Here is an 18,693-nt window from a genome sequence, read left to right on the forward strand (position 1 = left end):
TCCCTTTCCTCTTTCTAGAGGTTTCTCCGGCCTTAGGTGCCATAAATGGTTATGGAAAAATAAAAAACAATGCTTTTATCACACCAAACTTAGAAGGTTTGCTCGTCCTCGAGCAAAAGAAGAAAGAAAGGAGTAGAAGAAGAAGAAATGGAGGAGATGGAGGTGGGTTGGTGTTTCGGCCAAGGGGGAGAAGTAGTGTTGATGTTGTGTGAAAATGAAGGGGTGAAGATGGGTTTATATAGGGGTGGAGAGAGGGTTAGGGTTCGGCCATATAGGGTGGGTTTGGGAGGGAAAGTGTTTTGAATTTGAATGGTGAGGTAGGTGGGGTTTATGATGGATTGATGTGGATTGGTGAAGGGTTTATGGAGAAGAGGGTAGGATTTGATAGGTGAGGGGTTTTTTTTTTTTGGGAAGAGGTATTGAGGTGATTGGTGAATGGGTGAGGAAGAGAGAGAGAGGTGGGGTAGGTGGGGATCCTGTGGGGTCCACAGATCCTGAGGTGTCAAGGATTTTTCATCCCTGCACCAAGTGGCGTACAAAATGCCCTTTTCTGCCAATCCTGACATTAAACGCCAGGTTGCTGCCCATTTCTGGCATTTAATGCCAGCTTCTTGCTCTTTTCTGGCATTAAACGCCAGTCTGGTGCCCATTTCTGGCGTTAAACGCCCAGAATGGTGCAAGACTGGGCGTTTAACGCCCATTCTGCTGCCTTTACTGGCGTTTAAACGCTAGTAAGTTTCTCCTCCAGGGTGTTCTGTTTTTAATACTATTTTTCATTCTGTTTTTGCTTTTTCAGTTGTTTTTGTGACTTCTCATGATCATCAACCTATAGAAAACATAAAATAACAATGGAAAATAGAAATTTAACATAGATAAGTAAAATTGGGTTGCCTCCCAACAAGCGCTTCTTTAATGTCAGTAGCTTGACAGTGGGCTCTCATGGAGTCTCACAGATGTTCAGAGCAATGTTGGAACCTCCCAACACCAAACTTAGAGTTTGAATGTGGGGGTTCAACACCAAACTTAAAGTTTGGTTATGGCCTCCCAACACCAAACTTAGAGTTTGACTGTGGGGGCTCTGTTTGACTCTGTATTGAGATAAGCTCTTCATGCTTCCTCTCTATGGTTACAGAGGGATATCCTTGAGCTTTAAACACAAGGGAGTCTTCATTCACTTGAATGATCAATTCTCCTCTGTCAACATCAACCACAGCTTTTGCTGTGGCTAGGAAGGGTCTGCCAAGGATGATGGATTCATCCATACACTTCTCAGTCTCTAGGATTATAAAATCAACAGGGATGTAGTGGCCTTCAACCTTTACCAAGACATTCTCTACAAGTCCATAAGCCTGTTTTTTTAAATTGTCTGCCATCTCTAGTGAGATTCTAGCAGCTTGTACCTCAATGAACCCTAGCTTCTCCATTACAGAGAGAGGCATAAGGTTTATACATGACCCTAGGTCACACAGAGCCTTCTCAAAGGTCATGGTGCCTATGGTACAAGGTATTGAGAACTTTCCAGGATCTTGTCTCTTCAGAGGTAATCTCTGCCTAGTCAAGTCATCCAGTTCTTTGATGAGCAATGGAGGTTCATTCTCCCAAGTCTCATTACCAAATAACTTGGCATTTAGCTTCATGATTGCTCTAAGATACTTAGCAACTTGCTCTTCAGTAACATCTTCATCCTCTTCAGAGGAAGAGTACTCATCAGAGCTCATGAATGGCAAAAGTAAATTTAATGGAATCTCTATGGTCTCAGTGTGAGCCTCAAATTCCCATGGTTCCTCATCAGGGAACTCCATGGAGGCCAGTGGACGTCCATTGAGGTCTTCCTCAGCGGAAATCACTGTCTCTTCCTCCTCTCCAAGTTCGGCCATGTGAGATGTGGTAATGGCCTTGCACTCTCTCCTTGGGTTCTCTTCTGTATTGCTTAAGAGAGTGCTAGGAGGGAGTTCAGTAATTTTCTTACTCAGCTGACCCACTTATACCACTAAATCTCTAATGGAGGACCTTGTTTCAGTCATAAAATTTTGAGTGGTTTTGGTTAGATCAGAGACAATGGTTGCTAAGTCAGAGTGGCTCTGCTTAGAATTCTCTGTCTGTTGATGAGAAGATGATGGGAAAGGCTTGCTATTGCTAAACCTGTTTCTTCCACATTACTGTTGTTGAAACCTTGTTAAGGTCTCTGTTGATCCTTCTATGAGAGATTTGGATGATTTCTCCATGAAGGACTATAGGTGTTTCCATAGGGTTCTCCCATGTAATGCACCTCTTCCATTGCTGGGTTCTCAGGATCATAAGCTTCTTCTTCAAAGGAAGCTTCCTTAGTATTGACTGATGCAGCTTGTATTCCAGACAGACTCTGAAAAATCATATTGACTTGTTGGGTCAATATTTTATTTTGAGCCAATATGGCATTCAGAGTATCAATCTCAAGAACTCCTTTCTTTTGATTTGTCCCATTATTCACAGGATTTCTTTCAGAAGTGTACATGAATTGGTTATTTGCAACTATTTCAATGAGTTCCTGAGCTTCTGCAGGCGTCTTCTTCAAATGAAGAGATCCTCCAGCAAAGTTGTCCAATGACATCTTGGACAGTTCAGATAGACCATCATAGAAGATTCCTATGATGCTCCATTCTGAAAGCATGTCAGAAGGACACCTTCTGATCAATTGCTTGTATCTTTCCCAAGCTTCGTAGAGGGATTCACCTTCCTTCTGTCTGAAGGTTTGGACTTCCACTCAAAGCTTACTCAATTTTTGAGGTGGAAAGAACTTTGCCAAGAATGCATTGACTAGCTTTTCCCAAGAGTTCAGGCTTTTCTTAGGTTGTGAATCCAACCATGTTCTAGCTCTGTCTCTTACAGCAAAAGGAAAAAGCATAAGTCTGTAGACCTCAGGATCAACCCCATTTGTCTTAACAGTGTCACAGATTTGCAAGAATTCAGCCAAGAACTGATGAGGATCTTCCAATGGAAGTCCATAAAACTTGCAATTCTGTTGCATTAGAGAAACTAATTGTGGCTTAAGCTCAAAGTTGTTTGCTCCAATGGCAGGGATTGAGATGCTTCTCCCATAGAAGTCGGGAGTAGGTGCAGTAAAGTCACCAAGCACCTTCCTTGCATTGTTGGCATTGTTGTTGTTTTCGGCTGCCATGGCTTCTTCTTGTTTGAAAAGTTCTGTTAGGTCCTCTATAGAGAGTTGTACTTTAGCTTCTCTTAGCTTTCTCTTCAAGGTCCTTTCAGGTTCAGGATCAGCTTCAACAAGAATGCCTTTGTCCTTGCTTCTGCTCATATAAAAAGAGAAGAAGAAAGTATGGAATCCTCTATGTCACAGTATAGAGATTCCTTGAAGTGTCAGAAGAAAAGAAGAATAGAAGGAGAAGGTAGAAAGAGAAGAATTCGAACTTATCAAGAGGGATAGAGTTCGAATTGTTGATAGTGGAGGAGTGTTAGTCCTTTAAATAGAAGGATGTGAGAAGAGGGGAAGAATTTTCAAAATTAAAGTAAAAGATTTTGAAATAATTAAAAAATTTTTTGAAAATTTGATTGATGATTTTCGAGAATTAAAGTTGGGAAAGAAATTAAGTGATTTTTGAAAAAAATTTTTAAAATTAGAAATAAAAAAGATATGATTGAAAATTATTTTAAAAAAGATGTGATTAAGAAGATATGATTGAAAAGATATGGTTTTAAAAAGATATGATTGAAAGGATATAATTGAAAAACAATTTAAAAAGATTTGATTTTAAAATTAATGACTTGGCTAACAAGAAATTTAAAAGATATGATTCAGATATTAAACCTTTCTTAACAAGAAAGCAACATACTTGAAATTTTTTAATCAAATCATTAATTGTTAGCAAGTATTTTCGAGAATAGTAAAAGAATGGAAAGAAATTTATTTTGAAAAGATATGATTGAAAAGATTTGATTTTGAAAACTTATGAAAACTTGAAAAAAATTTGAATTAAAAACAAAATCTTCCCTCTTATGTCATCCTGGCATTAAATGCCCAGAATGGTATCCATTCTGGCGTTTAACGCCCAAAATGCTACCCTTTTGGGCGTTTAACGCCCAGCCAGGGTACCTGGCTGGCGTTTAAATGCCAGTTTTTCTTCTTCACTGGGCATTTTGAATGCCCAGCTTTTTCTGTGTAATTCCTCTGCTGAATGTTCTGAATCTTCAATTCTCTGTGTTATTGACTTGAAAAGACACAATTTTGAAAATTTTTGAATTTTTAATGATGAGAAATAATAAAAATGCAACTAAGATCAAATAAACAATGCATGCAAGACACCAAACTTAGAAGTTTGTATACTAAGGACTATAACAATTTGAAAATGCATGTAAGAAACAACAAAAGACACAGAATAAGAAAAATTAAAGATCAGAGCACTGAAATCATCAAGAACAACTTGAAGATCAATGAAGAACATAATGCATATATTCAAGAAATGCAAGAAGAATAAAGACATGCAATTGACACCAAACTTAAAAATTGATATTAGACAAGAAACATAAAATATTTTTTATTTTTATGGTTTTAAAAATTTTTTTGTGATTTTTCGAAAATTGAGTGGAAAAGAAAATAAAGGGATTCAAAATTTTTAATGATAATTCCAGGAATCATTGCAATGCTAGTCTAAGACTCCGGTCCAGGAATTAGACATGGCTTACTAGCCAGCCAAGCTTTCAATGAAAGCTCCGGTCCAAAACACTAGACATGGCCAATGGCCAGCCAAGCTTCAGCAGATCATTGCTCACAACAGCAAAATTGATAGAAATCAACAAGCTCTTGTGATGATAAGTTGAAACCTCGGTCCAAAAGATTAGACATGGCTTCACAGCCAGCCAGACTTCAACAAATCATCATGAAACTCTAGAATTCATTCTTAAAAACTTTGAAGAACAAAATAGAAATTTTTTTTGTATTTTTGAAATTTTTTTTTCGAAAATAAAAAGTAAAAAGCTTAAATATAAAATAAAATTACCTAATCTAAGCAACAAGATGAACCGTCAGTTGTCCATACTCGAACAATCCCCGGAAACGGCGCCAAAAACTTGGTGCACGAAATTGTGATCATCAACAATGGCACCAAAGACTTGGAGCTCTCAAACGTGAATCACATTTTGTCACAATTCCGCACAACTAACCAGCAAGTGCACTGGGTCGTCCAAGTAATGCCTTACGTGAGTAAGGGTCAATCCCACGGAGACTTTCGGCTTGAAGCAAGCTATGGTCATCTTGTAAATCTCAATCAGGCGGATTCAAATGGTTATGGAGGATTGATAATTAAAAGATGAATAAAACATAAAATAGAATAAAGATAGAGATACTTATGTAATTCATTGGTAGGAATCTCAGATAAGCGTATGAAGATGCTTTGTTCCTCTTGAACCTCTGCTTTCCTATTGCCTTCATCCAATCATTCATACTCCCTTCCATGGCAAGCTTTATGTTGGGCATCACCGTTGTCAATGGCTACTTCCCGTCCTCTCAGTGAAAATGTTCCAAATGCGCTGTCACCGCACGACTAATCATCTGTCGGTTCTCGATCATGTTGGAATAGGATCCATTGATCTTTTTGCGTCTGTCACACGCCCAACACTCGCGAGTTTGAAGCTCGTCACAGTCATCCCTTCCCAGATCCTACTCGGAATACCACAGACAAGGTTTAGACTTTCCGGATCTCAAGAATGACTGCCAATTGATTCTAGCCTATACCACGAAGGTTCCAATCTTAGATTAGAAACCCAAGAGATACGCATTCAAGCCATTGCTAGTAGAACAGAGGTGGTTGTCAGGCACATGTTCATAGGTGAGAATGATGATGAGTGTCACGGATCATCACATTCATCAAGTTGAAGAACGAATGAATATCTTAGAGAAGAAGCAGGCGTGAATTGAATAGAAGAACAATAGTAATTGTATTAATTCATGAAGAACAGCAGAGCTCCACACCTTAATCTATGGTGTGTAGAAACTCCACCGTTGAGAATACATAAGAACAAAAGGGTCTAGGCATGGCCGTGAGGCCAGCCCCCAAACGTGAAAAGGTCTATGAAAGTATGGTCAACCGATGAAAATACAATAGCAAAAGGTCCTATTTATAGAAAACTAGTAGCCTAGGGTTACAGAAATAGGTAATTAATGCAGAAATCATCTTCCGGGCCCACTTGGTGTGTGCTTGGGCTGAGCATTGAAGCTTCCATATGTAGAGACTTTTCTTGGAGTTAAACGCCAGCTTTTGTGCCAGTTCTGGCGTTTTGACGCCAGAATTCTTAAGCTGACTTGGAATGCCTGTTTGGGCCATCAAATCTCGAGTAAAGTATAGACTATTATATATTGCTGGAAAGCTCAGGATGTCCACTTTCCAACGCAATTGAGAGCGCACCAATTGGGCTTCTGTAGCTCCATAAAATCCACTTCGAGTGCAGGGAGGTCAGAATCCAACAGCATCTGCAGTCCTTTTTCAGCCTCTGAATCAGATTTTTGCTCAGGTCCCTCAATTTCAGCCAGAAAATACCTGAAATCACAGAAAAATACACAAACTCATAGTAAAGTCCAGAAATGTGATTTTTATTTAAAAACTAATAAAAATATAATAAAAACTAACTAAAATATACTAAAAACATACTAAAAACAATGCCAAAAAGCGTATAAATTATCCGCTCATCACTCTCTGTGGCAGAAAATACAGTTTCACTCTTAAAGCGAGTCAACCACAAACGTGATTCTTCAGACTTAAGACAAGGAAGAGCATCTTCAAAACTAGGCAAGGAATTCTGATGAAGAAGAGAAGCTCTAACCGGCTCATAGTCATTAGTAAGTGCCATAAGAAACTATATGAGATTAGTTCGGTTCCGATAATCCTCTTATGCCTTAGCATTAGTGGAATCTTTAAGAATAGGCTTACAAAAGGTCAGTTGATCCCAAATAATTTCTATCTGAGCAAGAAAATAAAAGATCGCTTGGCCACGTTCTTGCTTAAGGCTATGAAGCTCCTGTAGTAGTTGGTATTGATGGGAGAGATCAGAAATAATGTAATGTTTTGTCAAATAATCCTATACCTCTTTAGTAGTTTCAAAACGCCCAAAATGTAAGTGAATGTCTGAGATTAGAAGTGTTGCGAAACCAAGTGATAATCTGATTATCCCAATCTTTCAATTTCTCTGCAAAGTCCTTCTCAACATCCTCCTTGGATTTGGAAGTCCCATCTTTTGATTTTTCCGTCACAGTTGGCTTAATATGACAAACAATATCAACTGTCACATAGCGCCATAATTTTCACCCTATAAGAAATCCTCGCATAGCTTCAACCCAATGAGTATTGTTGGAGCCATTAAGGATAACAGGAATAGGCTAAAAAATATCTGGTTTTTTCACAATAGCAGAAACAAAGATGAAAAAGAGAAAAAACTGTAAATTCGAGATAGAAAATGAGGAAACAGAGAGCAGAATCGGAAAGAGCTCACCAAAAAATTTTAGGGAAGGTTCCATTGTCTGCCACATCAGCAGGGAAGGCCACATGGCAACATGTGATAGAAGAAGAAAAACGCATTAGCGCTGACGTGGAGAGGGAGGTGACACACGGGTTGGGAGCAGGGCCAGGTCGGAAAGAACGCAGGTGGAAAGCGGGTCCTGGGTCGTTTCTGGCTTACACGTGGCACTCTGTGATGCCGTTGATCTTGGACGTGGATCCAACAGTGCTGGAGCGTCTGGAGGGAGGAGAACTTGAAGCAGACACCGATCTTCAGGCGGCACATGAGGGCGCGTTCGGCGGCTGCTGACAAACCAAAGCATCGGAAAAAGGATAAAAAAAGAGGCCAAAGAACACTGCCGAAAGAAAAAAATAAAGGGGCTATGAACGAATTTTCATGAAAAAAAGAACCTATGCTCTTGATACCATGTTAGAAACAAGAGAGTAATAAGAAGAATGCATTATTAAATATGTATCGAAAGATACAATGTACAAAGGTATATATAGGTGCTAAAAGAATTAAAGTAATAAAAACACACAATCTTATAATTAATATATAGATATGTTATATAAATATGAATGGTACTAATTGATCTAAATTAATTCTAATTATACTCTAATAGTTGGCTTTTTGAAGAGGATTTATGTGTAGTCACAAGCACCTATATGTGTGCCTTAGGCTGTTTGATCCAAAATGTAGCATTTTTTGCTTTTTCTGTGTTAATTTAGATAGAACTTGTTTTCAGATGAACAAAATTATGTTTTATTTACGTTAGTGAAATCTTCTTATTAATATGGATTTGTTCCCTATAAAAAGAAATAAATAGGTTTTTTATGGTTGATTATTATCTTAAGTATATGCATGTTGGATTATAACAATATTTTAAAATATATTTATTTATCACTATAAATATGCTAATTAATACATTTAAATTTTGATTTGGATTTTGGTGTTTGATTATAATTGAATTTTTATTGCTACAAAAGCTGTCAAACAAGTTAGCCTGACTCGTTTAGGACCTGTTTGTCCCCGTGTGTTAAGTAGGCTAACCCGTTTAAGTTCGTTTTATTCATGAATCATAATTTTTCAGCTAGGACTGTTTATAACGAGTCCAATGAGTTAAACGGATTAGCCTTTTTAACTTTTTAATTTAGTTTTTGAAAAGTATTTTGACAAAAAAATCACTTTTAGTTAAAAATTTTAAATAGACAGTTTTTGTTAGTTGATGAGTCGGATTTTTGGGATGGATCAAAAAAGATGTTGGCTAAAAATATTTTTTAATGCAAAAAAAATTTGAATAGATCGTCCGTTTAGTCCCCATGTTAACTCATTTAACCTATCATTTTTTCGGGTTAATCGGGCTTAGCCTGTGTAACCTAAGATTTAAACAAACTTAAACGGGTTAGCCCAATGAACTTGACAATTTTGACGGTTCTAGTTGCTATTACTATGCTCTTATCAATTTTTGCTTCTTGAATTCATCTTTATAGGTTTCTGTGTTTGATTATTATCCTGATTATAACCGAATTTTAAAGTACGATTTAGTGCGTATTTCATATAATATGATTTTTGAACTTTGAGTTTGCTTATAATTTTGAATGCGTGTGATTGTAACTAGATTTTGAAGTATAATTTTGAGCATATTTGATTATTGTCTTTAATAATGTTTGATTATAATATGATTTTAATTTTGATTTGGATTCTTAAATTAATTATAACTTTGAGCATGTCAAATTCACTACAAGAAAAATGTTGAATATTGTCGGATTTATCATCGGATTTAGTTGCGGAATAAATTCGACGGTATAAACTTCGCCGGTAACTATTTACCATCGAATTTTTTCGTCTGCTGTTAATTACCGTCGAAAAATTTTTACTGGTAAATTTTACCATCGGATTTTATCCTGATGAATCCGATGGTAATATATTATTAATTAATAATTAAATTAATAACTACCAGCTGATTTAACCGACAATAAATCCAACGGTAAACTTAAATTTTAAATTTTTTAAAAAATTTATTTAAAATTTAATATATAATTTTAAATATTTAAGTTCAATCATTTCTAAACTAATAAATCAGAAAATACAATATTAATTAACTCAGAAAATAATTAACTCAGATAATAATAAAAATTTAAAAAATTAACAACAATAAATAATAAGTCAATAATTAACTCAAAAAACTAACTCAGATAATAATAAATTTAGAAAATTGACAATAATAAACTTAAAAAATTGGTCAATGATATTTGCCTTGCACCAAAGGTTTTAGCACATCCAAAATAGTAAATAATAAATATCATCTTTTCAGATACACAGAAAATTTGAATGCCTCCACATGTTCTACTACCTGATCAACATTGCCACTAGGTTCGACTGCATCAATTCTGCCAACTGAAGATCTCACACGCATGTCAAAGCATTCGACAGCACTATCTTCACCACCACAGACAACTAGTCCATAAAGCTTGCTAAATTTACAAATTCAGAATTTCAGATACAATTATAGTTACACTTATTCATACAAAGTATATGATACAGTACTCTTATAAACAAAAGAAAATAAAGTCACTCAATATTTGAGTTCCACTAAATACCTTCTTGAAACCACATTCAATGTAAGGGATTGTGTATTGAAATACCTTCTTGAAATCACATTTAATGCAGGGGATTGTGTAACAAGGGAGTAAAGAAATCTCCCCTACATGTAAAGATAGGTAGATCTATAAGTAAGACAAGTAAAAACAATTGTCGTCCCTATTTTTTGCAAGAAATACACCAAACAAAATACAGAACAAAACATAATGTTTATACCAAATATAAGAATTCCACTCCAAATTTCATAGTGTCATGAGAATATAATTTAAAATTTGAATCTTCAGATTTCTTTCACAAAATTCAACCAATAGAAAAAATCAATATTCATGACACTAGTGATTCCTTTGAACAAAAAATTAAAGCTTGTATACTTACTTTAAGTTAATTCTATACAATTCTGAGAAAAAGGCAGCACAAACAAATCACAAGATCAATTGTCATATGTAATATCCCTTCCCATTTTGTCAAACAAGAACATCAAGGCATGTAATCAGATTCATGAATTTTGATCAACTAATACTAACATTCAAGTTTAATTGTCAATACACATTTCTTTATTGAAGGATAAATTACCATTCAGTCACCAAAAGTTTACATTTTTATAATCCAAAATGCTAAGCACCTAAAGAATTCATCATTATATTTTAGTATGGAGGGGAATAAAACTTTGGTATTCGCAAACTGTAATATTTTCATATTTTGCATGTAGACAATCAGAGCAGTCAGCACATAAAAATGCTAGTTTGAAATAGTCATCTGTTAGAACATGCATAAACAAAATTGTTCAATTACTAAAATAACAAATTGAGAAAATATGTAGGTAAACTCAAGCAACAAATGAATATGCAAAAGAGGACAGTTTAAAACACATAATAAAAAACTAAGACAAAAACAATAAAGTTGCTAACCACTTTTTTCTTTAAACTAAAGATGGTTTCGGTACCTGAAAATTAATAATCTCTGAATCCAAACGCCTCTAGCTCCGGTACCTCACATACTTTTACTTGTGGTAGATATATACCTCTAATATTGAATCACCATGAGTGCCAAACTTTGAAATTAATATCTAATTACCTATCTTTTCATGCCACTTTTCCTACACCATCATGTCATTTATAAAATCTCAAGAGATCTCACTAAAATGCTAATATCCTATCATCTCCCCCCCCCCCTCCCCCCGCGATTGATAACAATTGCAAGTTGCAACTGCTGTCCAATTTTTCTCAAGCCCCAAGTTGCTAGTTCTGAATTTGTAAGTGCTTTTTCGCAACATCCTCTCTAAAGAAAACTAACCATGGTCTTTAGACATGTTTTACTTGCTCAAACTGTTATTTATAGTACTTGGTGCAATAATCCATGAATAATCAATGACTAATTTTTTCTTATCACACTTCACAAAATTTTTCTCCTTGTTACTTAATCATCATTACTAATTATTAACGTGCACACACATAAGCATGAATTTGAAGTACCTGAAACTATGATATACGCGCATCAGGAGTTGCCTTAATTTTGGTAGTTGTAGTTGTGAACCTCAAATTCTCAATCAATTGCACATTCTGCATGTAACCTAGCAAACAAGTGAATAAATAAAGTGATGAACAAAAAGAACAATGCAAACCCAACAGTGGAAAATAGGAATAGAGAAAATAAAAAAGGGGAAGTACTTTTGACCTTGTGATGTGATTTTTGCTTCTTAGTGGGGAGTCAGGAGTGAGGGTTGCTAGGAAGCTATTGTGTACATCTTCATGCCGTTTATCGACGTTGACTTTATGTCGCCATCTTTAAACGTTGTTGGTAATGATCGACGCTGGTGGAGGGGCTGTCAGAGTTGGTTTGTGGGGGAGAGAGAGAGGGGAGAGAGAAAGGAGAAGGTTAGAAGAGTAGTTCAGAAATAAAGGGAAGAAGGTTCGTAATTCGAATTTAGGACAAGATTACTGTCGTATTTATCGGCGGATAAATCTAATGGTAACGCTTTGCAAATGACCAAAACGCAGCGTTCTACTAATTCAGATTACCGCGGATAAATCTGATGGTAATGATTGCGCCAATTTTTTTTTCCTTCCAATTATTACTGACAAATTTACAGTCGGAAATTCAAATCCGACGGTAATTTTTTTACCCGACAAATTCGTCGGTAAATCTGTTGATAAACCTACCGTTAATGTTCGACGACAAATTCGACAATAAATTCAACCGTATTAAATATTTTTCTTATAGCTAGTTATTATGATTGAATTTTAAAATATGATTTAGGACATGTTTAATTATTATCTTTAGTAATGTTTGATTATTACATTTAATAATGTTTGATGTGTACCATTCAAATTTTTAAATACACTAAAAAAAATAATCCAATACTAGAATTAGGGGTGGTAAAGCGGGTTGGCCCGTCCCAACCCATCCTGCTCGCCTAGGCCCGCGCCATAAATGGGGCGAACTGGCCCGCCCTACCAACTAAGGTGGGTTCAAAATGCTAGCCCGTCTTGCTTTATGGCGGATTGGCGGGCGAGCCCGCTTGATTCTTTTTAAAAAAAAATAAAATTAATAAAAAATAAAAGCCTTTATCCTGATTGAGTTGACCCACCCGCCCTGCCAAAACTCACAAATTTAGCAGGTTCCAAATTTTAACCGGACCCACTTTTTTAGAGAATTTGGCATATGGATATGATAGATTCAACCTGTTTTGTCACCCCTAATTAGAATATAGTAACTAACGAACTCCTTTATTAGCATAATAGAAAACAATTTAGATTGTCCACTCAATCCACTGCTCACTTAACTTGACAAAATTTTTGTGTGTATAGAATATGATTTTGGAATTGGATCAAAAGCATCTTTAAACAACACTTTGATTTATGATTTTATCATTTTTTGCTCACTACTAAGAATCGAAGCTTCGTTCAAAATACAAATTCCATTTGGTATTTAATATTTAATATTTATTTTTTCTTTCCTCTCCACTTCAAACTCTGAATTCAGGAATCTAACACAACTCATCGTCCTATTAATAAACTTTCAGTTGTATGAAATGTTACAAAAATTTAAATAAGTTATCAATATGGGGGAAAAGAATAATGAAATAGCATAGTAAGAAATTTCACTGCATATTATTCATGCATTTTTATTTTTAAAGTCATGGGGTACAAGTATATATTTTATTGATAACGCTCTCCACTTCCTAACTACTACGACACATACTTTTCCCTATCATTTCATCTAATGACCACAATAATAAATTAAAAGTTTTGTCTACATGCACCCCTTTCACTGATTTCTATATATTATATATAGATAGAATGGCTAATAATCTCTCATAATCATGTTGACCTAGCTAGACTTTGATTTCTTTGTGACTCCAATTCTCATAAGAGCAACATAAGCTATAAACCTATAGAAAAACAGCATTGCTAGCAAAATCAATGAAGCCCTTAATTGACTCTCTCTATTATTAACGAACCCTAAACCCTTGATTCCAGGGTACTCATAAATCAAGCACTTACCCGTACCACATTTGTAAGTCTCACCTTCACGATACTGAGAAAATATAACGAGTTCGTTGGCGTAATATATGAAAGAAATGTACTTCAACCATGCTATGAATTTGGGAACATTCTGGACAAAGAATCCACTTGTTATCATGAAGGTTAGCCCTATGACGGAGGCGAAGGTGGTGGCCACTTTGGTGTTCTGGACACAGGCGCCGAGAGCGAGTCCTATGCCTTGTGAGACCAACACAAGGGTGAGGATAGTGAGGAGCATGAAGATGAAGGCGGCGGCGGTAGCTTTCAGACCTGCCATCCAGTAGGTTATGAGAATAGAAACGGTTGGGAGGACGAGTTCCATTGGAAGGTCTACCGTCATCTTGGCCATGAAGTATGAGGATAGTCTGTACATTCCGGAAGATCTTTCTTTCTCCAACATCACTCTTTCATCTGGGAACACGAAGATTGCTCTGTACAGCGGATAAAATGCCCAGAAACTTGATAAGAAGAATAGAAGTCCAAGCTGCAAATACATCATATAACATTTCAAATCTCGTTAATTAATAATTAGTTCCCGTTAAAGACTACATCTTATGATTCATATACAATACTTTAGAAATGATTAATATGTATACAAAAATTAACTATTCGTATAAAATATATATTAAAAATATATAAAAAAAATTGCACAAATATATCATAAATAATTTAATAATTAATTTTTTGTATGTATAGCACTTTTGTGACTAAATACATTAATTTGAGAATAACTTATATAACTTTATTTAGTAATATAAATTTGGTTTAATCATTGGTTGGTTTATTTAATTTTATTAAATTTATAATTAAATTTTTATATTTTTTTGATTAATTTTTACATTATTTTTAATTTTGTATTGTAATTAGGTTCTTATCAGTATAAAAAATATTAGAGTTAACAGAATATTATCTAAAAATTGAAAGTATTCACAATTAAAAATATAATTAGATCTTTGATCATATTTTTTTGAGAAAAATATTTCATTAATTTTAACATTTTTGACACGAAAATAATCTAATTATAAAATTAAAAATAAGTAAAGATTCAATTAAAAAAATATAAAAACCTAATTATAAATTTAATAAAGTTATAAAAACCAACAAAATAATTAAATTTATAAATTTTGTATGACACGTAAAATTCCATTATAAAGTATAAAAGAACAAATAAAACCAAAAAATTTCAAAATGCTTATTGTTATTTCTAGAATTTATTTTTGTACATGAAAAAGACGTGTTAGATATATCATTATTTATGTAAAATATTTGAAAAGTTTAATTGATTGTAGAGTTTAATTTTAATGCAGTGACAGTATAAAGTATTTTACACAATTGTATAATTATATTTTTTTTATGATTATTCACACAGTTAAAATAAAAAATAATTATTTTTGTTAATCTCATATTACATAATTGAATGTATATGAAAAATTATTTTATACTAAAAAATGCATCAAAATTAAATTATTAATTATATTACCTGATCTTGCATGTGTGCGGTATCAGACTTGTACCACAATAGTCCTACAATGAAAGAAGTCAAGACGACCTGAATAATATTGAAGGAAGCGAATGCCTCGTGCTTTCTCTCTTTAAGGTCTCTTCTCAACAACACTGTGAATTGTTGCCACCAATTTGTAGGCCATTTTCCAAACCCTGCTGTGTTCTCAACTCTACTTGATGAGTTGCTATTCGTTACTTGAACCATTTGCCTCAATTGGGAATCAGCGTTACAGCTCTTGTATGCCTGAATCAATTGTTTTTTGTCCACCACAACATCCTCGTTCAATTCGTTGGTGTATATCCCTGAATTTGCATTGTCAACAACATTAAATTGGTCAATTTTGACACTTGAGAATTTCAAAGCATGCCAAAGATTAACACAATTCATATTAATTTGGAGGTGACTTCTATGGTTAGTGCCTTTCGATACTGTAATTATATAATTATTATTAAAATTAAAGTCATATTTTTTAAAATTTAAAAACATAGTTACCTTATTAGGAATTCATCTAAAGCATGTATTTCCAAGGTTAATTTAACAAAATATCACAAGAAATGCATCCAATTACATGAAGAATTAATTAAGGAATTAAAAACGTACCATTAGCAAGATCCAAAAGGAAATCAGCAGGGTTCATGGCTAATGCTGGAGAAAATCCAACACCAGAGAAATAATCCAATGCCTCCGAACCCTTTCCAAAATAAACAGTGTTCCCTTCTGAAAGGAGCAACACCTTAGTGAACATATAGTACAACCTACTAGAAGGTTGGTGTATTGTCATCACAATAGTTCTTCCTCCTCTTGCAAGATCAAACAAAGTTGATACAAGTCTTAAGGCGGTAGTTGAATCCAAACCCGAGGTTGGTTCATCAAGGAACAACAAACTAGGGTTTATGAGCAATTCTTGACCAACACTAACCCTTTTTCTTTCTCCACCGGAAACCCCTCGAAGGCCGGGGCCTCCAACAATACTGTCCTTACACTTGACCAATCCAAGTTGGTTCATGACGGCTTTTGCCAATGCCACCTTCTCCTCTTTGGCTACCGTGTTAGGTAGCCGGAGGAGAGCGGTGAAAACAAGGGTTTCAGTTACTGTCAAATGAGGGTGTAGGACATCGTCTTGCGTGACGAAGCCGGTGTTCCTCTTCATGGCATTGCTGAAGGGGTCTCCATTGTATGTTATCTTTCCTTTGAGGCGGCCGCCGAGCCGGCCGCCCAATGCAGTCAGCAGTGTTGTCTTGCCACTTCCTGACGGACCTAACATTGCAAGGATCTCACCCGGTTGAACAATTCCTGACACTCCATTCAATATCACTTTGCGTTCTGATGCCTTTTTCTTCTTCTCCAATATTCCAACATTCTCAATCTTGATTTTGTACACGACATCTTCAAACTGTAAAATAACAATATTAAAAAAAAAATAAAAACTCATATGCAGTAAATTTCACATAAAAACTAAGAGTCATCAGATAAAAATTTAATTAAATCAATCAAATTATTTAACTACTTTTAGTTACCGAGTTTTAACTTTAAAAAAAATTAAAAAAAAAGTTATAATTACTGGTTGATCCTTATTGGCATACATAGTTTTTAAATAACCGAAAAAAGAAAATTTATAAAAAAAAGTTAGTCTAACAATTTTTATTAGAACATAATTATATATATTCCATAAATGTAATTATAAGAAAAAAATAGTCTCCTTCTAGAAGGACGAATCCGTTTTCAAAATTATTTGAATAATAAAAATTTATTAAGCATTAAAGTATTTAACTTCAAATTTTTTGAAAATCAATTTAAACATTTGGTGGAAAACCAAAATTTGACTGCATTGGGAATATAATTTTATAGTGATAGTTATTAATTTTTGTGAATATTATTGTAATTAAAAAATTAATATCCAAATTTGGATCAAATAAAATTAGCCATGATATAATAATATTGAAAAGGTTTTCAGTAAAATAAAACTAATTTTGATTTCTAGATCAAATTTTTTATCTTATAAAAAAATAAAATAACTACTAAACACATCAGCTTAAGTCGTCCTAACTGACAAAAAGATATTTATTTGGTTAGAAATATAAATACACTATGATTTAAAAAGAAAATAAGGTTTACTATTAAAAAATCAATTAAAAAAAAGTCTAATTAGACTCAAAAATTAACTTATAAATCACGTGAATTCAGTTAAAATTAAAATCAATTACTAATTTGAGCATTGTAATCAAAACAGAAATCAGTTATTAAAATAAGTTATCAATGGATTTTCGATGTGTGTGGTTTAAAGACTAGTAATCAAAACAGAAAAAAGCTCCTTCCAGATATACTTTACTTAAAATTCGCAATGAGAAAAGGAAAAAGGAAAGGTCCATTTTTGAAATGCATGGAAAGAATAACAACCTAAAGTCTTCTTTTTCTAACAACCAACCATACCTTGAGAGTCACCGGAGTTTTTCTCTTGTGGAAGACATTGTTAGGCACTTCTTGATGATTTGTTTGAGATTCAATGTCCACCATCTCTCGTTCCATTACAACCTAATAAGCCTTTGATGAAGAAACTCCTTTTTCTGTGAATTTTGAGAGAAAATTAAAATAAATAAATGCTTATTAGCTTGTGCAAACAACAACACAAGAAATTAGAAGAGAAAGATGTATTCTCTCTTTTGCTCTTGTGTTTGTGGTTTACAACTGTGAATGTGAATATCCCTTAAATGCTACTGTTTTGCTATATATATAATCATGAAGGAAAGAAGCGGTGCATAATTCTTTATTTGTAATATAATACTAAAACTAATATATATTTCCAAACAAAACAACTTTCCATTTACCAAAAATTTTCAATTTACCAAAAAAAAAAAAAAACGAAACGACTTTCCATTTTTTTTCTCAATCGTATTAATATGGATTATTAGAATATATTTAAGATATTATATATTAATATAGTATTTAGATATATTTTAGATTAATTTTATATTTGTTTAGTTTAATGTTAAATTAATTTAGTCATTATAATTAATAAATAAATATAAAATCAATTTGAGAATTATTTAGATATTTTTCTTAAATAAATTTTAATATGAACAAAATGAAAAAAGGTCAGCTGAAAAAATGTGAACAAAATAAAAGAACGAGGGTTTTGCGTACATTGGATGCATGAATCTAAAAAGGAAGAGATGCTTTGAATTTGAAGAAAGACAAAACTAAACACATTTTCTTTTTTTGGTTAAGATTATTGGGATTTAATTAACTTTGTCTTGTTTTACTTTGTTTATATCATACTGGTGGCTAGAAAGCCACATTTTATGCCAACATCCAGGAATATATCTTAGTCTTATACTCTACTATTTGACTCATCCTATAGTAGGATATTTAGGGTCCGTTTTGGAACTCCAAACATTATTTTTTTTAATTTTTGACTTATAAAAAGTTATATTAATAATATTTGGTACAATTTTTTAGGTAAATTTTTAATTTTTCAAAAAGTTATTTAAGAGCTTTTAAAGAAGTTAAAAAATGTGACTTCTCCTATTTTCAAAAGCTATTTTATCACTCCAATACACAACTTTAAAACAAGGACTTTTA

General features: G+C 33.8%; 1 protein-coding gene across 1 annotated transcript; it reads right to left on the reverse strand.

The window, feature by feature from the left end:
- Nucleotides 1–13,176: 13,176 nt before the first annotated feature.
- On the reverse strand, nucleotides 13,177–17,814 carry ABCG9 (ABC-2 type transporter family protein). Its single transcript, XM_016314043.3, has 4 exons — nucleotides 17,545–17,814; nucleotides 15,715–16,507; nucleotides 15,091–15,416; nucleotides 13,177–14,094 (listed from the first exon to the last, which is right to left on the reverse strand). Exons 1-4 carry the CDS (start codon nucleotides 17,638–17,640, stop codon nucleotides 13,417–13,419), a joined length of 1,893 nt encoding a protein of 630 aa, XP_016169529.1. The 5' UTR covers nucleotides 17,641–17,814; the 3' UTR covers nucleotides 13,177–13,416.
- Between the last annotated feature and the right edge of the window lie 879 nt (nucleotides 17,815–18,693).

Source organism: Arachis ipaensis, chromosome B8, assembly GCF_059453495.1.
Source record: "Arachis ipaensis isolate K30076 ecotype BB chromosome B8, ASM5945349v1, whole genome shotgun sequence".
Taxonomy (NCBI): Eukaryota; Viridiplantae; Streptophyta; class Magnoliopsida; order Fabales; family Fabaceae; genus Arachis; species Arachis ipaensis.